Here is a 26,354-nt window from a genome sequence, read left to right as displayed (position 1 = left end):
GAGACAGGCGCCCTCGGCGGGGGGGGGGCCCTCCGGCGGCTCCGGCCCTGCCGCCCCCCCCGCGCGGGACCGGGCAGCGCTGGTTTTGCCGTAAAAATCCCCAGGAAAGGCAGCTACCCCCCGCCGCTTCTCGCTCCAGGGGCTGGAGAAGGGAGCGAGGCAGGCCGGCTATTCTCAACCCTACTGCTTTATTCAATAGTCGCTCATCCTACACAAGTACAAACACAACACAGCCCAAAAGGCTACAAAGTGATACAAAACAAAACAAAAAAAATCTTTATAGTATTGACTGTACAACAGGTGGTAAATTCTTTGCCTTTCGCTATGTGAAACCCAGTTAATCCAGCCAGCATCGCAGCCTCAAGGCTCCCTCTCTGCCTTGCAGTTTCCAGGGGGTTGACGCTCAGTCGCTAATTTGAGTTTTGCAAAAGCAGAAGCACTCACACCATCCCACTGGGGGGTTGTGTAGGAAGTTTTTACCAAAACCCTTTAAGAAAAGGTGAAAGAAATCACTTACGGGGCAGCTACAAACCAGTTCTTAAGATTTCCAGCGTCTTTTCTAAAGTATCACATTCAGTGGGCTGGACCGTTGTTTCTGTGGTGATCGCCTGGTATATGCATTACAGAAGAGCTTAATCTGCAGAAAGAGCTTACTCTGCAGAAACTAATAATCTGCTTGGGAATTGGAATAAAGCGACAACTCGGTATTTAAGTCTCAGGCAGATCTGGACTCCAGCTGCTCGGAAAAATCCTGTGCTGGCACCGAGAGATCAAGTTAAATGCCCCCCTGCCTTACTATACAGGGTTTCTGAAGTAGCTCAAGATTTACATGCTCGTCTGTACAGCGTGCTAAGCGTTTAGAAATCACCAAGCAGCAGCCTGCTAACTGGAGAAAGAGAGGCTGTAACATCTTTCCTTCTGTTTATCTGGAAAAGATGTTTTTGCAGCCTTTAAAAGTCAAAGCCATTTTTAAATAATTTCAATTCAATGCCAGGAAACTAGAAGCCCCATAGCAAAGGCTATCTACTGGCCGGGAACTGTTGCTCTCTCCTCTTAGGTTGCCTTCACTGCCAGGATTATCTCTCTCTCACTCCTCCTCACCCAGACCCATTATAAAAAAAAAGGTACAATATTTAGTCTGACGGGATTTAAGTTAAAAAATAAAAAGCTGTCCAGTCTTTTTGCTTTATCGTGAGGAGTTTGAGCTGGAGCGGCTGCGATGGCGCCTTCGTCCAGGAGATCTGGATCTTGATCGCCGGCGAACAGGGGATCTGCGCCTAGGAGACCGGGACCTGAGAGAGAAGGAGAAAGCTTTCACCAGGAGACAACAGGTTCCAGTAATTTGTCAGCTCATCTACCAACTTTTCAAAAACACTTCCCCTCCTCCCTCCAAAAAACCCTCATACACCGCGGTAAAAGAGCTCCAGGGAAATGCAGCCAGCTCCAGAGAGGAAAAAGGCAATTCAAACATTGACTACACAGCAGGAATATTCTGGCTACACTCCCTCTGCTTCAGGAAGGTGAAAGAATGTTTAATATCCAAAGAACAGACAAGAATCTTGTCGTCTTCCTCAAGCAAAACAAGCTCACGTTCGTTCTACATCAGATTCTCCTTCACCTGAAAGGTCAGCTTTATCTCCTGAAACACAGTGATATTCAGGGAAAGATTTATATAAGCCCTTTCAAACCACAGGGACATTTCTCAGAGGAAGTCTAACTCTAAAGAAATAGTTATGCTTCAAGCTCTTCAGTACTACAATCAATCTGTACCGCCACCAGTATGACACCAAGGTTCCACGCACAGAGTAACAGAGCCTGAACAGGATAATAAAAGTTAGACTAGGGAAGAAAACAAATAATGAGGAGGAAACGCCAAATCTAGCATTTGCCAGACCTCAGTAAAAGGCATGTCTAAAGGAAGACCAACAGGCAGTGGATCTTGTGCCACATTAACTAGTTCTCACTTTTAAACCTGTAGTTCGTAAGCTGTTCAGCAATCAAGTGGCTCAAACAGAAGCCGCTTTTACTAGTGACAAGAGTTTAAGCAGATTTCCAAGACAGCAGAGCCCCTCTAGATGCTGAGAAGACCCTGAAAGACTTCTTATCTGAGCATGTTCGGGCAGCCCCAAATCACACAACAGGCACGTGCATCTCAGGTCACATCTTGGGGTCAGTGTACTCCACTCACCCGATGCGGGAGGACTGCTTTTTGGTCATGTGCCCGTTCACAGAAATAAGGGAGGGAGGTGCAAGGGCTTCAGAAAAGCAAGCAGCTGGAGCAGGCTGCCAAAAGCATTCTGCCAGCCACACGTCCATTCCCACTTCATCTCGAAACATTTATGCAGAAGGGACTCCAGGGAACGGGCTGGAAAGCATCTGACGTTTCCGACAGACTGCATTCAGGGTGTAGACCAGAGCAGGTTACCCCGGTGCTAAGGAGTTAAGAAGTACAATCCAGGTTCAACTGATGTCCGAAAGGTGTTACTGTCATTTGGAGGGGAAAGTCAAGTCCAACAGGATGAAACTGTCCCCATGCCGAGCCTTTCAGTGATAACACGTTGTCACACTGAGAAGGAAACACAAATCGTCACAGCTCTCACCTTCTCCTCATGCGAGGGGGTGACCTGCGCCACATTGGTGGGGGCGGCAGCATCCTCCTGGGCGGGCTAAAGCGTCTGGGAGGCGGCCTAGGCCGTGGTGCCAGCACAGCGGTGGCAGTGATCTCCTGACCATCAATCTGGCCTTTTTAGGGAATCACAGAAACAGGAAGAAGTAAGTATTTTCCAACACGTTATAACATCTACACATCACATTACTGCAACTCACAGCTTTGTCACAAGCAGCTGAAGCGCAAATCAGCCTACAGTCCTATTTCCACCACCCGCTCGGGGGTTATTTTGACAAAGCCCACATATATACTAGACTTCTTAATCTAATATCCCATCAAATTGCTGTTCAGATGTTAACTGGGAAAGATTTTCACAGAAACTTAAAGAATTTTATTACTATTTGTTTTGAAAAAACTCAGTTTTAATAATTCTGTGATGTTTTGGATCTGTCCTGAGCCCCACAAAAGCCAAAGCCATTTCAGATCAGTTCCCCAAAGGCTTCCCTATCACCACTAACTCATTTTCAGATCAAACTCATCTTCTCCAAAGATTTTTAAAAGCACCCAGCCTCCTTGCAGCATTTGATACCTACCTCCATCCATGTGTTTCAAGGCTTTCTCAGCATCATCTGGGTTCTCAAACTCCACATAAGCATAACCTTTAGAGAGGTGTGGATTTAGCCTGTCAACTGGCATGTCAATCATTTTAATCTTTCCGTAAGTGGAAAAAATTTCCATGATGTGATCCTGCAGAGAAAGAGCAAGTCTTAAGGACACAGACCACACTTACTGACCAGGTCTGCCTGGCACAGAGCAGTAAATCCAGAGCACTAGAGTAGCTTTAAATCAATGCCACCATCAGGAAGAGACATATTTCATTGGCCAGATGCGGAAAGGATTACTACTGCTTTCTCTACTGTTGCCTATTCAGTTCCTCCTCAGATTGTTCCAAACTTGAAGTTCTAGCAGCATTACTGCTGCATGTCAGCACCGGCTACAAAACACAACTAGTGTAAAAATCCTTTTGGGGACCTGAAAAGGGAACTTAGGCCCTCAGCTGAAAACTTTTCAGGTGCAATTGTTAATACTTTTTAAAAAACATCATTTTTTTGGCACCCTAAACCTTTTACCTCTGAAGACCTTTAAACTACATTCTAGCAAGGACAACTCAAGCCAGCTCAGCTTTCTTCAGATCCTTTATCAAGGACCTCCAGATATCCTTAATGCCTCCAAAGTAATTTCAGCTATTGTCCCAACTTCTACAGTTTTCCTCCTAGCAAGGCAGGATACAAGGTCTGGAATAGTGACAAAGCAGGCAGATCTCTTAAGTACTAGACAGTCTCAAAAGCCTGCACTGTATTTGACTCAGTAAAATCCTACCAAAATTTTCCTCACTGATCAATTTGGACACAAAGCAAGAATTTCCAACAGCAACACCTTGGCAGCACTCTAGCAACAAAAAAATTTTGAGAGCTTTAAAAGAGCCACTCACACATCCTCACAGAAGATATGCAGCTTGATATTACAGGGGAGCATGCCGTTACCTTGGTCACGTTTCTAGTGAGCCTTCCAACATGCACTTTTGTAGGTCTGGGTGATGGGCTCCGCCTCTTCCGCTCCTTTTCATCTCTCTTGGGTGGCTTGGACCTGATTTTGACAACAGAAAATGTTTACAGTTTTCAGGGAACATGCAAGACAAAACCAAGAAGCCAGTCATCATCACATGATTAAAGAGCACCATTTTTCTTGGGAGGGCATCTTTTTTCTTAAGAAGTTACAGGTTAGGAAGTGCTGGGGTGGTGGTGAGGGTGTTCCACTTAGAAACACCTCAAGACTTGCATTTGGCCTTGTCTGCTTTTGCTTTAGAACCTTCTGGAATTTGAAAGCCTTTTTTGGTGAGTTTTCAACTCTACTGCAACTAGGGTAACAAACAGGAAACTTAGCAAACTTTTCTATAAAAGTTGTTGGCCATAGTTAAAGAATTTCCCAGCTGTCAAAAAACATTCTTTGCCTCAACAATTAAAGAGGCAAAATGAGGACATAAACACCAAAGCATACCACAACCAGGCAAATTAATGGATCCAATGATTTGTGTTTCTGTATCTTCTGTTCACTACAGAGGTCCAGAAATGTCACGGTTAAAAAAAAAAAAACTATTTAAGTAGCTGCATATCACAATTTCTTTGTAGTTTAAATCTCTCTTCCTACAGGGCATATGTTTTGATTGTAAGCAAAAGGAGCACACCCATTCTAACAAAATTCAGATCTCTAAGTTATGGAGAAATCAAATAGTCCTCAGAAAACAATCTGTTCTGAACACAATCTTGTATTCTACATGGAAATTAACCTGCCATCTGGTAATTCCCAAAAGGCAAATAAAACTCACTTGGAGCGGGAGCGTCTCCTGTTGTCATGTCTCCGTCGAGATGGACTTGGAGATCCAGAGGAGCTGCTGGAACTGGAACTGCGTGAGGTGCTGGTGCTCCCAGAGCGGCTTGAGGCAGAAGAGGAGCTAGAGCCACTGCTAGAACCAGTGCTGGAACTGGACCCTGAGCTCGAAGTTGAGCTGGAACGGGATCTGTTGTGGGTGGAGGAATAAAAATGAGTGGAGTATCCAGAAAAAGAATGGCTGAAAAACTTCTGATAATTACGGAGAGAGCAACTGTGAGTGAGAACAATGAAAACTGACGCTCCTCAGCTCACTAGACAGCCAAAGCAAATTCATACCTAAAAAAAATAACCCCCCTGAAGTTAGACAAAACTGCACTGTGACTAACACAATGCAAGCTTTCAACAAGTCCATGACACAGGGAATGAAATGTACCAGAAATCAAGCTGGTCGTTTCTGAAAACACTGTTATTTGTTACTACCTGTAAAAGTAACTACCTGGTACTGCTGCTCCCACTGGAAGCACTGCGTCTTTTGCGTGTCTTGTCTCGACCACGATCCTTTTCACCCGATTCCTTAGTGGCTGCTTTATCCTTGGACCGGTCCTTTGATTTCTCTTCAGACCTATCCTTGCGTTTGGTTGGTGAGGGAGCCCTTCAAGAACAAATTGCAGAAGACATTGTTTAATATAGAAAAACACAAACAACAAAAAACCCACACCCAAACAAAGAACAGAACAGCAACACAAAACATTGAACTTCAAATGTCAGTCAAGATCACCATAACTGCAGAGTTAAAGCATTAGGCAAGTTTGGACTTTTTAGAAAAAGGAAAATATTTTACATTACAGAGCAGCTTTAAGGAAGACAGCTATAGCATACAGAAATTCACGCAGAAAGAGGTACATTTCCAATTCCTCACCCTCACTGGGAAAGCCCTAGCACCCTATAACATCCCCAGTTTTGTTAAGCCTAGAAAATTCGGACAGAATGATTACCTAGTGTTGGATTTTTTATTATTTTCTTTGAGTCCTAGCAAACTCTTCTTTTTCAATCCTGATAACTCCATTTCCCCTTCGGAGGCGTCCAAAGCAGCACCGAATGGGCCTCACTTATCTCAAATCTCACTTCTAACTCCTCGATTCTGAGAACCGATCCCTAATCGAGTGCAATAAACTCCAAAGAACAGCCTAGTGATAAGATAAAAGGGTTTAGAAACAAGAAATTAACAGATAGGCATAAAACAACAAACCTGCTTTGCAACAATGGCAGCACACTGGGCATCAACTGACTTCTACAGAGTACTTCAGTTACACATACTGTTACACGGCTGTTAACAGCCAGCCTCTGTGCCGGCTCACACTGGCATCGTGTGCCTCGTGTAAACGTCTGCATCCATGTTTAAAGCTATCATTTTGACATTCACAGAAGTACAAAGGACCTTAATAATCCAACCAAAAAAATGGCAGACAGAGGACATCCATTTTCTCTGCAAGATGTACATGCAGCTCATGCCTCTTGACAACAGCCTTGTCTCCAGAGGAGTAAGCACTGGTTCTCTCCAAAGCCAATTTGTGCCATATAGCATATATTCGTCAGGAAGAAAAGGTTGTTGAGAACAAAACCCCCACTGAATTATGGCTGCTTTCAGCCTCAACAAGCTGCTTCCAAAGCTCTGTCAGCCTTGGAAAGACCAGATTAAAGGGCCCAGTTTGCTGCACTGCTGCAACAGCAGATCCCACTTTAACTTCTTAGCAGAAAATCTAAACTGGATTCTGACCTCATCTAGCCCCAATCGGTTCCCTCCTTACTCTAGATCCAAAAGGAGACGAATTTAACACCCCATTATTTAACACTGAAATACTGGGCATTAGTTGAATTCCAGATGTTTCCCATGAGAGGACTGCACCCATCACATATTCTGCAATGTCTAAACACGTTGTTGCATTTTGACTGTTCCACATGGATTGTTTAACACCTGCAGTACAAAGCTGCCTCCAACGTATGTTTTAATAACGACTAAAAGAGTGTGGCAGGTTTGATTCGCTGTAACACCCATTATCTACCTATGAACGAAACATTCGGGAAATGGAAGAGCGGGCACAAGCATTTCTGAACTGCCAGGCTTATCTGAAGTGGCATTGAATAGTCACAGTACTGCATGATGTTGGAAACATCTCTATCTCCACATGCACCACAGGCAAAATTAGTTAACTAGAAGAAAAACCTCTCCAGCTCACTGCATCCAACAGTCTTGTTGCTTCTATGCTTCTGGTGTCAGATTCTGATAAGCAATTACTCTATACTCTAAATTGCAATTAAATTTATGTTCGGGAAGAGATCACTTCTGAACAGCTGAACTCGCTTTCCTGATTTTCAGCTTCACAGTCTTCCCTCATACAACAACTCCAAAAAGCAACACAAATGAACATTCGCAAACCCAGCTCTCTGCAGATCCAGAAGTCGAGAAACACCCATGCCGCTTTGCATGGAGAACAGGAAACCGACAACACAAATGTGACACTGGCAGGGCTCGCTGGGCGAGGAAATGTCTTCTCTAACACCAGTGGCAATAAGAAGGCAGTCCATGGACTGTTCCATAGGTGCTGCACAGGTGACTAAGAAAAGCAAACCTGTGTACGTCACTCAGCTGTATGACATTTCTAACCGGCTCTATGCCTCTAGTGCAAAGTGTGAGGGGGCTGCAGCTCAAAAATTGAAAGCCACTGCATGAGACCAGCTGACTCACTTGGAAGAACAGAACAGACAAGTTTCTGGACTCACAAGGCCAAAAAACTTACATTTTCCTTTCCCACCTTTCTTCACTTAAATATACCATAGTCAGGTTTGTGTTATCTCTTCCTACACACCAACTCCTCTTGCATCTGTGGACTGTCACAGTGATGATGCTATCAGCTCAGCCACGCAAAACTATCTATTATCGTCTGATAGCTGGCTCTGGTTTTACCCCTACTGGAAGGAGGGAAGAGAGAGAGCACAGATGAAGACCAGCACATGCGTTGCTGTTATCCAGCCTGCTGCTGGAGTAGTAGGTAATACTTCAGTTCAACAGCTACCACTCCTCGGGACAGGCACTTACTAGACAAATTAGCCATATGATGTTCATACATTCAGTAAGCTTCCATATGATGGTACATGCAGCATTTAAGCAGCCTGCAAACTAACCAGTGTTTTCTCTTCATCAAAACATAAGTGCCTTTCTCAAGAATGCCACTTGCCTAGCTTACTTCAGTTGGAAAGCTCAGCCTAAGAGACACAGCCTGTGGGCACTTTCACCTGTATGCGTTCAGACATTCACTGGAAGATGTGGAAAGAATAAAATCACAGTCTTCACACAAGGGTGTATAGCAACGCATTTCTAAGCGACATGCTTCTTTCCTACTATCAAAAGAACTCTCAATCCCTAACAAGTCAATGTTTTTGCAGCACCCACCCCAAACCGGAAAGTCTAAGAGCAATCTACACAGGCCAAACATTCATTTCACACACACACACCTCTCTGCTTTAAAGAGTTGATTTGCACTCTTAGAGAGCTGTAATTCTGTAGCAAAGGAAGCAAACTCAGCTCTCCCCCGGACTTCCTGCACGACTACAGGCAAGTCCTTTAATGGCAGTTTGCTTCAGATCCTCATTTGCAAAATGGGGAAAAGATTTCCTCGTGTGAGGAGAGGGTTCAACGCTCGGCAGTTCTTTGCAAAGTTACGGCCGCTCGCCCAAGCTAACTACAGCGAGCAGGGCCGGAGGAGCGCAGGGGCAGCCAGCTCCGCGTCCCGGTTCGCACGCCATGGGGTACGTTACGGCGCCGGGCGGACCGAGGGCTTGTCGCTGCTGACCGCACCGTACGTGTTGCCATACTATGAGCGAAGCCAAGGCGCGGGCTGAGGAACAGGGAGAGAAAAGCACAGACCAAGCACAGAGTCGGTTCAGAGCAGAGCCCGCACCCCGGGGCCCGCGCCGCCCGCCGCCTCCGCCAGGCCCGGCGCCGCCGGCCGGCCGGCCCGCCCGCCCCCGGGCCCGCACAGCTCTCCTCCCGCCGCCCCGGCCGCGGGGAGCGCCGGGACCCCCGGCCCCGGCTCCCCTCCAGGCCCCGGCCCGGCCCCGCCCGGCCCCTCCCCGGCCCGGCCTCCCGCCCGCCCTCCCCGCCCCCGAGCGCGGTAGGCCGCGGCGCCGAGGCCCCATCCCTGACCCTCGCCCCGCCATCTCCTCCTCGGCGGCTCCGGCGCGCTCCCCTCGGCACCCCCGCGCCGCGGCGGGGCCGCTCCGCGCCGCGGCCGGGCCGGATGGACGCCGATCCCCCGCGGCCCCAGCCCCCGCCCCGGCCCCACTCACATCCTCGGCGCCCGCCACAGCCGCCGCTCCGGGCCCGTCGCGCCCGATCGACGCAGCGCGGGCGGGAAGGGGCGCCGCGTGGCGCGCGCCGATGGCGTCACGCGCCGGGGGAGGGGGAGGGGAAGGGGGTGCGAGCGGGTCGGGCGGGCGGGTTTAAAGGGACAGGGCGGGAGCGGGTCGGTCACGGTGTGCGTGGGGGGCGAGGAGGGGAGCGAGTCGGTCAGGGTGTGCGTGGGGGGCGAGGAGGGGAGCGAGTCGGTCAGGGTGTGCGTGGGGGGCGAGGAGGGGAGCGGGTCGGCCACGGTGTGCGTGGGGGGCGCGGAGGGGAGCGGGTCGGCCACGGTGTGCGTGGGGGGGCGCGGAGGGGAGCGAGTCGGCCACGGTGTGCGTGGGGGGGCGAGGAGGGGAGCGGGTCGGTCAGGGTGTGCGTGGGGGGGGAGGAGGGGAGCGGGTCGGTCACGGGTGTGCGTGGGGGGCGAGGAGGGGAGCGGGTCGGTCCGGGCGTCTGCTGGGGATGAGGAAGGGAGTGGGTCAGTCAACAGGCCGAGAGCAGGAGTGGGAAGAGAAGAAAATGGACGGTGCGTTACTGCAGAGAGAGAGAGAGAAATCAATTGCTCATCAGAGAGCTCCAGTGATAACGGGCTGTGGCCGTGACAAAGGACACCGACTGGCAGGACAAGCTCTGCAGCTGGAAAAGTCCGATCTCATTTATCAGAGCACCCGATGTTCCCCCAGGCTAGAGGTGCCTCAGCTCTGTGGGTGCCAGCCCCCTTCATGCAGGGATGTCCGAGCTGCGCAGCCCCGTGGAACGGCGAGCAAGTAGTCCCGTTTGTACTGGGCTTGCTTGTCTGATTTTTGCAGCTACGCTTATTGGTGTAATAAAGGTTGTTAAGTCTTCCTACAAACCTTGTCCTGCTTGATAATAATAATTATAATAATAGCAGCCAGGGCTTCAACTCTTGACTTTCCATAAGTGACAACCCAGCAAGCTGTAGGCCTTCACCGGTAGACGCTGGGCCCAGTGTCATGTCCAGGTTGCAGATTCACAACACACAAGTCTCTAATTTGTGGTTGTGGCAGACGTCCTCTCAGGGGACGGGGAGCAGAAAGGGACGGTGCCCCTGAGAGGGGACTCGCCTGCTGCCTGACTTGCAGAAGTGCAAGAAAAACGTGAAGAGAAGAATGAAAGACTTAAGATGGAGCACCATCCAGTGGCATTTCGTAAATCTAAAGATTTATGTGGGAAGGACATTTTTTTCTCTTCCCCCCCCCCCCCCGGCCAAAACGTGTGCTGTGAACTTACAAGGAAATTTGCCACTGGAGCCATTGCTGATCTGACCCGGTCACACTGGATTCCAGCTGTACTGCCTGCTCGACTTCTGACTTCAAAGGAACAAAGTCAGAAGTGTACTTTGATCCCATTCCTAATGCAGGGCCTTAAACATGACAAACCTTTCCGAGAAGCAGGCGTGCTAGTCAGCTGAAGTGTGATCATAGGCATTTTTGTTAAATTCCCAAGATTCGAATCCTTGTGCTGCTCCGTGAAAGGAAGACAGCTCCACCTCCTGAACACGGTGTCAGAATATGCCCGGTCTACCTCCCTCGCAGAGTGTGAGCGAGAACAGGGCACGTGTCTGTAAGATCATGTGTGGCAAGGAGAAGAATTGGTTTGTTTTCTCTTCTGCTGCAAAATCAAAGGGGTATTACATGAAACTAGCCATGGGCATGTTCAGAAAAAAACAAAAGGAGGTTGTTCTTCACACAACATCTTGTTACAGGGCAGATTTCCCTGCCATTGAATGTTGTAGCCTACTAAAAGTTTACCTGGGTTCAAAGAGAAACTAGACTATGTCTATTGAGGACTGTCAGTAGACTGTCATGATGACCTTAGAATCATAGAATCATTTAGGTTGGCAAAGACCCATAAGTCCATCTATTAAGCTAACACTACCAAGTCCTCCACTAAACGACGTCCCTAAGCACCACGTCCACACTTCCCTGGGCAGCCTGTTCCAGTGCTTGACAGCCCTTTCGGTGAAGAAATTTTTCCTAATCTCCAATCTAAACCTCCCCTGGCACAACTTGAGGCCGTTTCCTCTCGTCCTGTCACTTGTTACTTGGGAGAAGAGACCAACCCCCACCTCGCTACAACCTCCTTTCAGGTAGTTGTAGAGAGCGATGAGTCTCCCCGCAGCCTCCTCCAGGCTGAACAACCCCAGCTCCCTCAGCCGCTCCTCATAGGACTTGTGCTGCAGACCCTTCACCAGCTTCGCTGCCCTTCTTTGGACGCACTCCAGCACCTCAGTGTCTTTCTTGTAGTGAGGGGCCCAAAACTGAACACAATATTCGACGTGCAGCCTCCCCAGTGCTGAGTACAGGGGGACGATCACTGCCCTAGTCCTGCTGGCCACGCTATGGCTGACACAAGCCAGGATGCTACCAGCCTTCTTGGAAAGTCTCAGTGCTGCACTGGGGGGAGGGTACTTTGGGAAGTGCTACTACGTGCTTGCACTGCTTTTACATTCCTGCCCAGGCACCTGCTAGTCAGCCTGCTGGAGACGAGGTGCTGACCCACAGGAACCTGTCGGCTGACCCAGCATGGCTGTTATTCTCTCCTTTCTTCCAACTAACTTGTTACACATGAAATTTTAAGTACTGTAGCTTTAATTCTTGAGTTTTATGGTGCTTCATTAAAATCTTGAGTCCATTTTTGTGCTGCCCATTTTTGTGTAGCCTGTTTTTGTCCATACTTAGAGTAACCACTGAGCAAAGGAATGCTTAATGAATGTGCCTGTTAGATAACAACTGCAGCCACAGCTGGAGAGCAAGACATGATACATCCAAACCTCTTCTATACCACATTTTCGCTGCAAATCTGAAAAAGATGGCAGGTACCACTATCTTGATTCAATAAATGGCAATATGGACTAAAGATTAGGCCTCACAGAGATAAGCCAGAAGCTTCAGCCTGCCTTACCCACGGACCTATGCTTTTCAGCAGGTTGTACTGTTTAGTGACAGCCTTTTAGTGCCCAGTCCCAATCTAGCCTCCACCCCGAGTACTACTGCAGAGAGAAGGTCCCATGGGAGAGGCCATGCTTCCTTGGGCTGGAGGGATGGAGACCAGGCTGTTCCCACTCGTCTGTGCTCACTGCTGTTAGGCTTAGGGCACAATGTTTAAAATTTGCTCTGCTGGAGCAAAGCCATAATGGCTGGCTGATCCCAAAGCCATGCACACCCTTATTCTCATAATGGCTCTCATCTCTCCAGGGGTGGTCAGGTGAGTTCACTGAACCAGCAGAAAAATACTACTGCTGTGAAAAAAAAGAAGTTTCCTGCCGGTTCCCTCCCTGAAGCAGCTCCCCGCAGAGTTGGGAGGTGCAGGGCCAGCCCCAGGACGGTGGTGGCAGGGTGCCAGGGGGTCTGATCTCCTCACAGTGGCTGCTGGCAGTCAGCAGGACGAAGCCGTAAGGCCAAGCCTGCGCAGGAAGAGACATTTGAACATCTCATTTGGGGGCACAAGCAGAGGTGAAAACAGGTCGGAGCACGTGCCCGCTTCAGTTTCAGAGCAAACGGCACCGCCGTGACCTTCCACCTCATGCCAGCAGCTCAGCCCGGCACAGGGCAGCCCACCATCACTGCTGCAGTCCTGCCCAAGGAGCTGGTGCTTCCAGGTCTGGATGGGACCTCTAGGGACGGCACTGCTGCCTCCTGCAGGGTTTCTCCTCCATCCTCTGGCACAGGGGCCACCGGCCACGTCTGAGCTGTGGTCCGGGATGGGATGGACGGCAGGTCTGCGCCCCGAGACTGCGAAGGTGATGTGGCTCCTCGTGGTCCTGGAGCAAGGCTGCCCCGAAAGAGTTAAGAGGAGGGCTCCTCCCTCCCAGTACATAAGTCTCCTCCTGGGTGACCTTCCCGGCAGCCTTTGCTGGCTCTGCCCCAACCAAACAAAGAGGGCAGGAGCTTTTCAAACAGCAGCCTCCCAAAAAGTTGGGTGCTGCAGAGCTGGGCTGGGCTGTGCTGGGACCCTGGCTGGCCACGGCCACCGGCGGATGCAGCAGCGGCAGCAAGTTGGTGCCGTCGCCTGGGAGGATCCCGGCAGTCGTCGTCTTTAGTTCCTGTAGGTGGATGGTCTTGGCTGTTTGCTTCTGTGCGTTAAGCTGGTTTGGGTGCTGGGAGCGTGATGGGGAAGGATGGAGAGAAACTTCTCGCAGTGGTCGTTTGACGGGGGTGCGAGTGGCAGGGAGGGGTGGCAGGAGACCGGTGTTAGCGAGCTCCCGCGGCCCACAGCCATCCCGTGCTTGGCAGGACACTGCTGTGGATGGAGTGGACCGCTGCTGCTCGGCACGCAGACCGGGCACGCGCTCAAGCGGGGATGCGGAGGTCTGGTGCTGCGCTGAGATTCAGTGTCAGAGCTGGGAGTGGTGTGCCCGATCTGAAATGCTGTCCTCCAGCTGCTTCCTGAACTCAGAAACCTGCCTAGCAATTTTCCAGCAGAGGTGCAGACCTTCTTTAGAAATTGCCCGTGTCTCGATAGACTGCTGGGTGGTGGATTTAAGGCAGCAGACAACCACAAAGCTGCTCCAGCCAAGACACCGTAGGCAAGCAGGAGAGGAAAGAACGGAGCTCCGTGAGTGCTGCTTTTGGATCTTGCCTCTGTGTTTTTCTGTCCCTTCATTCCTGCACCTCCAGGCTGTTGATGAGAACGGTGCTATTTACTGCCACTTCGGCAGGTGAATGTCGCCGCTTGCGGTGGCGGATGGTGGTTGGGACTAATTAGTCAGCGTCTCTAAATGCCACCTGAGGCTGAAAGTGCTTGTCCTGTGTGTTGCACCGTCTTGCAACTGGGTGCTTCGTTTTTCCTTCCTGTTCATTGGCTTTGGGCTGCGGAGCCGCAGTGGTGTGGTGGTGTGGCTACGGAGAGCTCTCCTTGAGCCCCGGAAAATCCAGGTGTTTGGTGGGTTATTCTGCCAACAGCAGCACTAAACCACTGGCGTTCATTTATCGTGGTGAGGTGCAAGGCGCCGTATGCCAGGCGTTACTTCGCGCTCGTAGGGATTGCACTGCAGCACTGGCTCAGCCCTGCAACCTCTTGATGCTAATGTTTTTCCCGTGCTGTAAGAGCTTTGGTCCGTCTCCCTGTTCAGTCCGTCGCTCCTTCTGCACATGTGTTAGAGTGGGCTTAGATGTGTGCCTGGCTTCAGAGAATACAGTCTGTGTGGCTTCGTTAGAGGAATTGCAGGATGGGCGATTTGTCTTCTAAGGGCCTGGAAACTTTTCATCCTAATGTGTAGTAACAGCCTTGGTTATCTCTGCAGAGAGTTGAGATTAGCCCGAGTTTCCAATGGCTGCACTGTCGAGTAGCTATATTAGCTATATAGATTTGGAACAGCAGAAAAAGGAGATTTTTGGGGTTCCTCTCTAATCTGCAGAAGGAGGTGAATTTAGCAGTTTAGCTGAAACACTTCGAGGTGAATTAAGTCTTCAGCAGTAGTCTCTGAACATCTGGCCTGCCCTCTCTTGAGGTCTGAGGCGGATTCTTGCAGTGCACACTGGCAGCTAGGCCATGGACAAGCTCAAGACTTCAGGACTGTCTGCACCTGAGTGTGCCTATGCACACATTTGTATTTTGGGGCTCTTAGCCTAAAAACTGTGCCACGATGCACTTTTCCTGCAACACTTACAAAGCATGCCCTGACGCTGTAGGAATATGCCTGCTCAATGTTAACCTTCCTCAAACGTCCTGGTTTCACCACAAGGAACAAATATCATGTTATACTTTGCAGTGATTTATTTGTTTCCTCTTCAGGCACGTGAAAGACACTAGGAAGTCAAGGTATGCTTGTGGTTTAGCCTTTGCAACTCTCTCTGCTGGAAGGGCTGCATCTTTGGAGAGCAGAGACTTAAAGCTGCGTAACACTTCAAAGAGAGGCTAGTGTTGACTGTACAGGTAAAGGCAGGGCAGTGAGATACTTGGCATTTATTGTTCTTGTCTGAATACTTAAGCTCAGCTTGACAAGTTTGTTCAGTCCCAGGGCAGAGATGGATTTCTGAGCCTGGATGTGAAATCCAGTCTGTCCCTATCCCCCAGGCCTTTCTAGGTGGTCTGTGAAAGCCTCTTGTTCCTTCAAGCTGTGCTTCCACTGTCCTTAGTATCAGGTTTGGACGCTCCAAATAATTTCTTAATACCAATCTGACCTTTACCACATACAGGCACAGCATCACAACCATACTGAATTTGTCAGACTACGTGATACGGTGTTGACGTTGACCTATAGTTTTTGAGCTGTAGGACAGCTGATCCAATGCAAAGCCTTTTTGTGCAAAGCTATCCATCAGCGCGATTTTATACAGTGTCACTGCTTTGTGCTGCGTGGCTTGGGACCCTTTGACCATCAGGGAGGATTTTCCTGTATTCCTGAAACTCCTCCTTTCCTCCCCTCAAACATGAGGAAACAGTACTGCGTTTATACTGTTTTTCCCCTGTGCCCCTAAACAATCCTAATACTCGTTACCTATACATGCTCCTATTTATCCTATCACCTTATCTTTATATCCTGTTCCCCAGTTAGCACAAGGCTGTAGTGGCATTGTCTGGGTCAAAAGCAAACTATGTGTATCATCCTCCTCACAATTTGTTTTGCAAACCCCAAAACTGTTAATTAAAGAAACCTTGCAGGGATCCAGCTTTCTTCAATTTGCATGTACTGCAAACCTTAAAGTAGAACCTTAAAGTTTTGTATTTTCCATTTGAGGATCTAATTCTTAAAGTGTGGCCAGGCAGGGGCTAGCTCCTCAACTGCTCAGGAAGCAGAGCCTAAGGGAACTGGTCAGCTGTCAAAGGTGACAGAGCAAAGCTAGGTGTGGGCTCTAAATAGCTCACGTCCGAATCCTGGGCCAGATATACAACTCTTTCTTCTCTGCCATTGTGATGGCTGAAGTACAAGTTGATTAAAAAGCTTCTTATGAAGTTATCCCTTCAGAGGGGGAGCCAGCACAGCTCAGGTAATGGCAGCACCATCTAAATTCAACTGGCCCATCTCCTAACAGAGCTGCTCCTTCACCAATTTTGCAAAGAAAATCAGAGCTCTGTAACATGGGATACAGCAGTCCGTACGGCCGGTAGCGGTCGATGTTGTTAGATAATGTTATTGCTTCCACGAGGCTTGACAAATCCCGCAAAGCAGTGACACTGGGTAAAACTGCAGCCTGGGAGACACGGCCATTCTTCCCTGGCACAGATCTTCCTGCTTTGGCAACATTTCAGCATGGGACACCTAATACTGTTAATCTTCCTCCAAGCTAAGTACCATTAAACCACATTGCCAGTTCTTTCTGATTACCTGTCTCCTTGGAGCTAAGGCTTTCCAGTCTGTTTGTACAGCAGTGAAACTGTTATCTAGGTGAAGAGCTAAGAACTATCCATGTCCCTTCAAAGCTGTGCCGGGCAGGCTCTGAAACAGGACCCCGAGGGCAAGAAACCAAGCGGAGCATTGCCGTATCAGCTCATCTTTCCTGTCCAGCATGGCTGTGTTCAAAGCACATTTCTCTGCAGGGCGAGAAGGAATCGGGCGTTCCCCCAGCAGACTAGCCCCTTCCGCGGCATCTTTGCCTTTGCTCTACTTGAAACGCTTCTTGCTTTCTTGGTTGCGAGAAGCTCTTTTCCATATTTGAATCAAGTGTAAACCAGCACTGTCCTCCTTGTGCTTCTGGAGGATGTTTTCAAATATTTTTTGTCCCCTCTGAGCTGCTGCAGAGTGAAAAAGGACTCGTCTTGCCAGCTTTTGCAGTGGCTATTTAGAACGCTGTGGGAAAGCAATAAAACCGATGAGGGTGGATCAGTGTCCCTCCCCAGCTGCTGGCAGCTGCTCCAGCTTCCCAAAGGCGTGCTGGGGATCTGAGAAGAAGGGCTGGAAATCAGAAGCAGAGAGAAGGGGGGCAAGAGGACTTCGTCAAGCTGCAAGACCCAGGGTGAAGGGAAGGCTGGCAGATTGGGCTTGTGGCTCCTTACAAGGTCCACAAGGATCAATCCTCTTTTGCTAACACCTTCCCCTTTATTTTCCTGTGTTTGCATAGCCTGGGATGCCCTGTACATCCGTTATGAATTAGTCAAACTGTTTCCTGTCCCATGCCCTCGTACACTGGCCTTGCGCTGTGCAAAGGCAGTTGAAGTTGAAAGGAAAGGGATGTACCCACATCCAACTTTGTCCTTCATGGTCCTACATGGACCTTCTTAGGGCAGGAGTATTTCGCACTCTCTGCAGCACAGCAAGCTCTCGAGTCCAACGTGCATCGGGATGTTAACAACATAAAGCGGCTGTTGTCAATTGCTGAGACTGGACAGAATGAGCTGTATCTTCTCGCTCTCCATGGGTTGCAGCTTTTCCCTCCCCCTCTTCCTCCGTCACAGCCATTCTCAGCATCAGCCGTTTGTCTCACTGGTGAGGCACGTTGTTCCACCTTGGTGTCTGCTACCCTTGTGGCTGTGCTGCTTCTGAAATGATAGAGTGAAGCTTGTTGCTCTGGTTAAGTCCATCCACAGACAAATGCCTACATCTCTCCAAGGTTGTTCCATCCCTGAGGGCCAGGCTGGCCGCAGGTGTGCAATTGTGCAGCTGACCCAGATGACTTGAATAGCCATTGAGAAAACGCAACCCCAGGGTAAAGCAGTTGCGTGATTGTGGCACGGCACTGCTCTCTGTTGAAGACTCTGTGGGGATCTGACTCTTCCCTGCCTCACCCCAGCATGAATTTCGGAAGAAGCTTTGCTTGCATCTCCCCAGGGCAAAAACTGCCTGCGTCCAAGAGCAGGCTTGCAGCTGGGAGACAGAAGGGAGAAGTCAATCTTCCCAGACACGAGTCAACTCTGTGGTCACACAACTAATATTTAACTCTTGGGGAATTTGGCGTTCAAACCTTGGGAATCAGGGCTGCAGAAAGACTGGGGGAGAAACAGGTGGCAATGTCGGCAGTGGGTGTATGTGTGTGCAGGCAAGTGGGGGAGCTTTGCGCCGAGGGACTTGCAGGATGGATGCTAGGGAGCTCCTCTTCCTCAGGTTCACCCCCCCAGAGCTGGGGCTTGCACTGGGGCAGAAACAAGCAGTGAAGAGGAAAAGCCTGCTGCTTGCCCTAAGGCTGAGGGTTAGGTAACTTCACCTGGGTTGTAAGAAACTTGGATTCATGCTCTTCCTCCGTCTCAGACCTTAAATCCAGTCTGCCCTGAAGGGAACTCTGGGGTGTGCATGAGTGCTGCCTTCTTTCTCCTTCTCTCTTGAGGCTACTCCATTTTGTATATAATGTTTTCTGGGCCAGAAAGCGGGAGAGCTAAGGAAATAATACCAGTGATAAGAAGGTTCTGGTCTGTGTTTCTCCAGGGTCTGGTCTGTGTTTCTGTGGATATTACTGTGTGCAGAGTTGTGGAATAGAAGCATTCTCAGCAGCGATGCCTGATTAAAGGAGCTTTCCCAGCTACAACTAAGTACTTAAAGACTTTAGGCATTGCAAGGGTTCAGCAGCAGCTGAAGAAAGGGTGGCTGATGTGAAATTTGGACAGGCGCCTAAATTGGCAGGCTGAAGCGAAATTCCTTTTGCAGGCCTGGCTGTATAACAAAACATGCAGCTGCTCACAAAAATGTCTATGTCCAACTGGCTGGGTAAGGTCTCGAAAGCCAACCCACCGAAGGGCAAAACTTGGAGCCTGTGGTGCTGCGTGACAGCCCTCTCCGGCTGTAGCTGTAAGCCGAGTGTTCCAGTCACCGCGTCTTCCCCCTGCGAGTGTGCATCCCGCTGCAAAACAAGGGGTGTGGGTGGGGGAAGGACGCTTGCAGACCCGTGAGGAATCACACTGAAGCTGTCATAGCTCGCAGGGGAACAACGTTGTGTCCACACAGGCACAACTGCAGAATCGGGCTTGCATAAATGACTTGCGGCTGTGGCTGGTGCACAACGCCATAGCCAGGTAGGTGGAGGCAAGCCGCCATTTCAGAACACGGGCTTCTGGTGCCCACAGGCAGCTCACAGCGCCTGTGCTTTGTATGGAAACCTCCAAGCCAAGCAGACTTTGTGGTGCTGCCCTATTTTAGAAATAGCAAGGGCTGAGTCAGCCCAGAGGAGGTTGTTCCAGGGACTTTCTGGAGGAGATGAAACCTTTCTGTTTTCCCTATATCCACAGAAATGAAAAGGGGTAAAGGCAGAGAGTAAGCTCACACCGTTGCAGTGCTGTGAATTTGCTTCCACTGATGCGCTGCCTTTCCCTGTCCCCCTGCAAAGCCACCACTTGAATTGACTTCTCCTGAGTGGCGTAAGAAACCTTCAGAGGAACCATGTCACCCCCAGCCTGGCCCTGAGAAGTGAAGGGAATTCCATCCCCTATGCAAAATCACAGGTCTAGGAAAATCCCTGAATCTTTCCCTCTCCTTGGATTGATTTTTTTTCTTCCTTGTGGAAAAATTATTGGAGAGTAACGAACATCTTGTAGGCCAGGTGAGTGTAAAGGTCTCATCTCCCTGAATGTGTAACTTGAGCAACTGTGTTGCATAAGCTGCCTGCGTGACACAGGCTGCAGCTCCATTGGGAAAATCCCCTCTGGAGAGCGAGAAAGAGGAGAAGGTGATGGACTCAGCTGTGGAAATGGGGAGCACGTTTCGTACAGGCAAACTGCAAGTTCGCACCAGGACCTGGATAAATAAAGGCATAACTAGAGATGGAGCCAGACCCGAGCTGTCAGAGAGGCTGACTGTTGTGATCTTGGAGGAAATAGCTGGAATACTGTATTGTCTGGAGGGGTGACCTGTTGCTTTCACTGGCAACCCTTTTCTCCTACCCGACAGGGTAGAGAGTAGCTGCTGTGCGCTTTGTACGCCCTCATGGTGTAAGTGAGCAGGATCTGAGCCGGATTTTGCCCTGCCCTCCTGCCTGCACTCACCTCCTGCTTGCCAGCTGGACTTTGACCCACAGCCTGCTTTTCAGCGTCTTCTCTGAAATGGGTTTCCAGGTCTTGGTCTATCTCTGATCAGTAAATACATATTTTTAAAAAACCCTGCTGCAGAGGGAAGTACTGTTCTTGAAGCGTAAGGAGCCTGGATGAAGCTAGCCTTGAGCCCCGGCGCGCTGATGGTATCTCCACAGAGCTGCCGCCTGCGGCCACACACTGCTGGCGTGGAGCCATCCCGTGGAGCCATGCACTGCAGCGAGGAGCCATCCTGGCCAAACTCCTTATCCCGCTGCCCCTCCAGCAAATGGGGGCTGCAGGGGAACACCCTGCATTGGGAATGCCGAGCTGACATGGGGTTGGCGGGGCAGGGATGGTCTGTGCCTCCCTGTCCCCAAGCTGTCCCCAAGCCCAGGAAGGCAGGGTGGCGGGAGCTCTGCGGAGGGCTGGGGAAGGTCGGAGGGGATGAGCAGGTGAACAAGGAAAGAGTTTGGACCTGAGGATGGTACAAAGTGAGCCACGTCCTCAGTGAAGAGGGAGCTGGGGGAGATGCTGCGTGGAGTCAGCGCATCTCCAAGGGGCTCTCATCATCTCGCCTCCCGTGCGGAGGCTGGATGAAGGCTGCAGGTGTGGGGCGCTGGCTTTCCTGGCATTTACGTAAACTTTACATTTCTGTCACCGGCTGTTCAGATAGCTACACTGCTTTGCTTTTGCTCTAGTGTCCTCTGGCCATGTCTTGAAACACTCTGGGAGGAGGGCAGAGTATCTTGCTATACCTGCAGCCACAGGAAGCTCAAGGTGGTGGTTTCCTTGTGTCATCTCCCCTTGGCATGGAGAAGTTGGGTATTTCTGACCTTTTCCTCAGTGTCTGCATCCAGGGATGTCTGCTTTCCTGTATATCCTCCCCCAGCTTTTATCTACAAGGTCCCTAATGCCCATAGCAGGGCATGGGGTGGCCTTTAGATGTAAACGGATCTGGATCAAAGTACAATCTACATTTCTGGAGTTAATGTCTCTCCCTTTTGCCATGGAAGAAGTAAAGCACAGAGGGGCACAACTCCTGTGTCGAATTAAGTGGCTCCATTTCTCCCTGTGGCTTTCTGCTGCTGATGTACAACAGTCTCTGTGCCTCCTTGGCCAACAAAACACATTATTGTCCTTTTTAAGATCCACATGTGCCTGGGGTTTGGAAAAGGTTCCTGTCTCACATCTGCTTGGCAGCAACCATTTGAGGTAGCCTCTATTATACATGGCTAATCTGAAAAGTGTTTTGCTGTCTTATGGGAATTCTTGGAGGCTGTTTATTTTGGTGAGGCGAAACTCAAAAGTATGTCCTTTAGGCAGCAGTTGCAGCACTGAGTGTCCAAGAAACGCCTGCAGATGAAGGAAGCTGATAGGAAGTGGAAAACACCCTCCACCATATTTGTATACACACATACGTGTGTGTGTATACACATGTGTAAGTATATCCCCATGTAGGTGTAAGTGTATATACACACATATTGTCCTGGTTTCAGCTGGGATAGAGTTAGTTTTCTTCTTAGTAGCTGGTACAGTGCTGTGTTTTGGATTTAGTGTGAGAATACTGTTGATAACACTCCAATGTTTTAGTTGTTGCTAAGTAGCGCTTATCTTAAGGATTTTTCAGTTTCCCATGCTCTGCCAGCAAGCAGGTGTGCAAGGAGCTGGGAGGGAGCAGAGCCGGGGCAGCTGACCCCAACTAGCCAAAGGGCTATTCCATACCATGGAACGTCATGCCCAGTATATAAACAGGGGGAAGTCGGCTGGGAGGGGCGGATCGCTGCTCGGGCATCGGTCAGCGGGTGGTGAGCAACTGCATTGTGCATCGCTTGTCTTTTCTTGGGTGTTATTTCTTTTTTTTTGTTATATTCCTTTTCATTACAATTATTATTATTATATTAGTTATTAGTGTATTTTATTTTACTTTAGTTATTAAACTGTTCTTATTTCAATCCACGAGTTTTACTTTTTTCCCCTCCTCTCCACCCCACTGGGAGGGGGGCGGGGGAAGCGGCCGCGTGGTGCTGAGTTGCTGGCTGGGGTTAAACCACGACACAGATACACAACTCCAAGCACTGTCCATCCTGACCTGGCCCCACCGTGATGCCTGCAGCAAGGGAAGGGGCTGGTCCCGCCACATTGCTTTGCTGCGGGGTGTGACCCAGAGGAGACACGCGTGCAGGGGCCATACCAGCAGCGCAGTCCCTGCTACACCACCCGCGCATGCACAGCGAGTGTGACCACGTCCTGAGCCACCGTCCCCTGACTGACACCACCAGCCAAGGCTGTGCGCGTGGGGAGAAAGGGGAAGCACAGGAGGTACAGTCATTATGTTTATAGTTGTGCCTTCTTTACAACTGGTATATAAATGGTTGCTTTTGCTTCTCCCAAAGGTACGGGACAGTGTTGGCTCCAGACCCGAAGGGCAGGCTCTGCAGCACCAACAGTTTCCACGCAGTAGTTGTCAACGTGGACATCCCCAGTTCTGCTCGCCGTAACCTTCCAGGCTACCAAGGAGACGTGAGGCTCCGGCGAGGACCTGCCAGCCTCGTGCGATGAACTGCCGCTTGCTCGCACCGAGCTTCCTGGGATACTGAGCTGCTGCTCGGGATCCTGACCACTCCTGATTCCTCACTGGGCTGCTGGCAGTGGGGAATCGATGTCCAGTTTGGGACACAGGGCAAAGCCAAGCCCGTTACCATCTTCTGTGCCCTTGGCGGACCGGGGGACCAGGCTGGACCCACTGCTCTGAGGGGGCTCCGTGTGAGTGCAGGACAGGTTTTGGGCCGTCCCTAGTCGCCCTGGTGGGAAGAGCTGCCTCCTTCCTCCTCTCCGGCTGGGAACCAGGTCACTGCTGGAAGGTGGGGATGGCGCTGTGTGGACGCATGGCCGGGGCTGGCAGCCTGGCGGCAGGGCACTAGCAGAGCCCGAGCACCATCACGGGGCTCAGTGCTGCCTGGGGGGCTGCCGGTGTCCCCGCAGCGGCTGCGCTCCAGGGATGTAGGTGCCGGGCGCAGGAGGGGTGCCGGGAGCAATGGGCCGGCTGGACGACCACGCCAAGAGGAGGATTGTGGAGCTGCGCAGGGCAGGGCTGAGCTTCCGCAAGATCAAGAAGGTGCTGGAGCTGGACGACATCCGCGTGACGCCGCAGGCCGTGTACCTCTTCCTCAAGCGGAAAAGTGTGGAGCCGGGGTTGGCGGAAGCTGGCTGGGACGGGGACCAGCCCTGGCCCCCACTGCGGGGGCGCGAGGCTGAGCCACCCAAGCCTCCGGGTACCCGGCCCCCCGCAATGCCCAGCGGGGGCCCCACGGGCAGCCGGGTGCCCTGCCCCGCTGGGGGCCAAGACACCAAGGAGGGCATCCAGATCGTTAGCGTGGCCTCACTCTGCAAGGACGGCGGGCAGCTCGAGGAGGCCCTGCCCGTGGGACTGCCCCCCGGGAACGGTAAGGCCTGGCTCCCCGCGGGGAGTTGCCACCATGGCCACCCCCGGCAGTGCTGGGCCGGGGAAAGAGCTCCCCATCCGCTGCCGGGGAGCCCCTAAGGGCCTCCTTTCGAGGCATTTCTCTTGCTGTCCCTTGCAGGCGATGACGGCTCCACAGGCACCCCCTCAGCTCCAGGGAGCTGCCCCACTCTGGGGGGCCCAGCCACCCCCCCACAGCCCCTGCCCAGCCGAGGGCGGCTGGTCGCACCCCCTGCCAGGAACCCAGCCCTGATGGTGAAGAAGAAGATTGTGGACAGGGCTATTCTCCTGCAGAAAAAGGTAGGACGCCAGGCAGCACGGCGGGATGGGAGAGCCCATCTGCTCTGGCCAGGAGCCGGTGCGGTGCTGCCTGCTGGAACGGCCCTGCACAGCACCCTGCTGCATCTAAACCATGCAGGTGGGGCAGGCTATTGGGGATGAAAGGCTCCTGAAATGCCCCCCCAGCCTCTGCTAGCTGCACTCTCGAGCGATGCTCAACCCTGGCACTTGGTGAGCTTGTCTGGGAAGCCCTTCTGTCCGCTGGGGCCATGGGGCGTGCTGCCCACCCGCCTGCAGCCAGCACTCACTGCTGCCCTTGGGCGATGCTGGCCACGGCGATGCCAGTTTCTGCCAGCATTGGCCTCCAAGCTGCAGCTCACAGACCCCCTCTTTAAGGCTTGGTTTCAGTACCAGCTCAGGAGGTTCCCCAAGCCACCACGAGGACACCAGCAGCTGAGTGGCTTGGTGCCGCACCAGGAGATGAAGGGCTGTGGCAGGCCAGGACAGGGTGACACAGCCAGGACGGCTGCCCTCTGGGACCCATCCAGCTGCCATAATCCCTAACGCATATGCCCCTGCCTCGCCACGCCACGAGACCCCCAGGCTGTGGCCATGCATGCGTTGTCCCGGCAGGTCCTTGTCCCTGCGGCCACCCTGCCCACCATGGTGAGCATGCAGCCGGCTGGCCAGCCCCATGGCCAAGCCCAGCTCTGCTGACAGCCGTGGCGAGCCATGGGGCAAACGTAAGTAAGTGACCCAGCAGTCCCAGGACCAGCCCTGGGTAGACTGCCAGCAGGGCAGTGTGGCCATGGGGCTGTCCCAGTGCTCAAGGTTCACCCCTTCAGAGCAGGCTCCAACCTCCGGAGGCTTCACTGACAGGCAATGCTGTTGCCCCACAGGATGGCAGGACGCTGGCACCTGCCTTTCTCATGGCATCCTGGGTACAAAACACAATTGTGAGTCAGGCTGAGCCTTCATCCACGGCCCTGTCTCTGCTCAGACACAGCAAATGCCTTCTCCAGCCCACTCAGGTGTTTGTCAAGAGCCCTTGCCAGCTGCTTGAGAGGACACAGGTTGTTCAACACCCTTTCCAGGAGAAAGGCTCCCCTGGGGTTCAAAACCAGCACATGATCCCTCTCAGGGGGCAGAACAACCCTTTGCTTCAGGGTGCAATACAAGAAATGGAGAGACTGGAAAGAAAAACCCAGGATATGCTATTTCTGTCCCTGCAGAGAGCAAACACAGGCCTAGCATCAGCACAGGCAGCCTGGCTGCCGTCTAGCAGCATCCACCACCGGACGGCTAAGCACGTGCTGACAGCATGCAGGGCACCGTGGAGTTCCTGTGGAGCAGCGGCATAGGGGCTGGGTGGGGATGTAGTGCAGCTCAGAGCGTGGTGAGGTCTAGAGGTCTGCTTTCTCTCATGCCTTGGAGCTAAGTGCAGAATAAATATTTCTCTTGCTAAACGCCATTCAAGGAGCAGCTGATAATGTTTCACCTTCCCTTCTCTACTCCAGGTCAAAGACGCCAGCACTCAGACTGCCCTGCCGCACCCCGTGAGTCCTGGAAATCAAAACCTTGCTTGGGGTGGACCAGTGCTTCCCCCTGCTCCCAGCTCCCATGCCATTGCTGAAAAGCTGGATGCTGTACAGACGGAGATCCAGAAGCTGAGCCAGGCCCTGCACGCAGTGCTGGAGAGGCAATGCCGCCTGGAGCGCCAGCAGGAGCACCAGCAGCGGCTGCAGCAGGAGGTGCTGATGACGCTGCAGCAGCTCAGCTCCACCGTGAGCCACGGCACCGTGCCAGCGAACCAGCCCTGCGTCCCCTTCAGCAGTATGGCCGAACCCTCGCCCACCGTGCCAAACTTCAGCCAGTTCAAGATGGAGCTCATCTGACCTCACGTGACGCCAGCGTGCTCTAGCACTGCTGCGCTGACGGCAGGATGAAGCCGTGAAGAAGAACCACCTCTCAGAGGCTATGGCAGCTGCCTAAGGATTATGTGGGGCACCCAGCAGAGAATGTCACTGGTGCCTGATGTTGTCAGCCCTGTTGACTGAAAGGGGCTGCCCGGCACAAGAGGCAGGGCAATGGAAAGCTGAGGCCTCACTTCTCCCGTGCTGCCCATCCCGGCTGGTGCTGGAGCTGCCTGGTGGCCCATGGACTTCAGCAGCGCAGGCAGGCTGCCTGCAAGTAGAAGATGCAACTAAGAGAGACACAGCGGGGAGGTGGATCTCAAAGAAAATGTGAGGCTTCCTCTCATGAGGGTCAGTGCCGTAATGATCAATCACAGAAATGCTTCGTGCCCTCCCTCTGCAGAG

General features: G+C 51.6%; 1 protein-coding gene across 1 annotated transcript; it reads right to left on the bottom strand.

The window, feature by feature from the left end:
* Window positions 1–169: 169 nt before the first annotated feature.
* Window positions 170–6,186, bottom strand: RNPS1 (RNA binding protein with serine rich domain 1). Its single transcript, XM_050905834.1, has 7 exons — window positions 5,995–6,186; window positions 5,496–5,651; window positions 4,995–5,186; window positions 4,153–4,255; window positions 3,202–3,355; window positions 2,601–2,742; window positions 170–1,292 (listed from the first exon to the last, which is right to left on the bottom strand). Exons 1-7 carry the CDS (start codon window positions 6,063–6,065, stop codon window positions 1,187–1,189), a joined length of 924 nt encoding a protein of 307 aa, XP_050761791.1. The 5' UTR covers window positions 6,066–6,186; the 3' UTR covers window positions 170–1,186.
* Window positions 6,187–26,354: the final 20,168 nt, after the last annotated feature.

Source organism: Gymnogyps californianus, chromosome 15, assembly GCF_018139145.2.
Source record: "Gymnogyps californianus isolate 813 chromosome 15, ASM1813914v2, whole genome shotgun sequence".
Lineage (NCBI taxonomy): Eukaryota > Metazoa > Chordata > Aves > Accipitriformes > Cathartidae > Gymnogyps > Gymnogyps californianus.
This window is presented reverse-complemented; position numbering and strand designations above follow the sequence as displayed.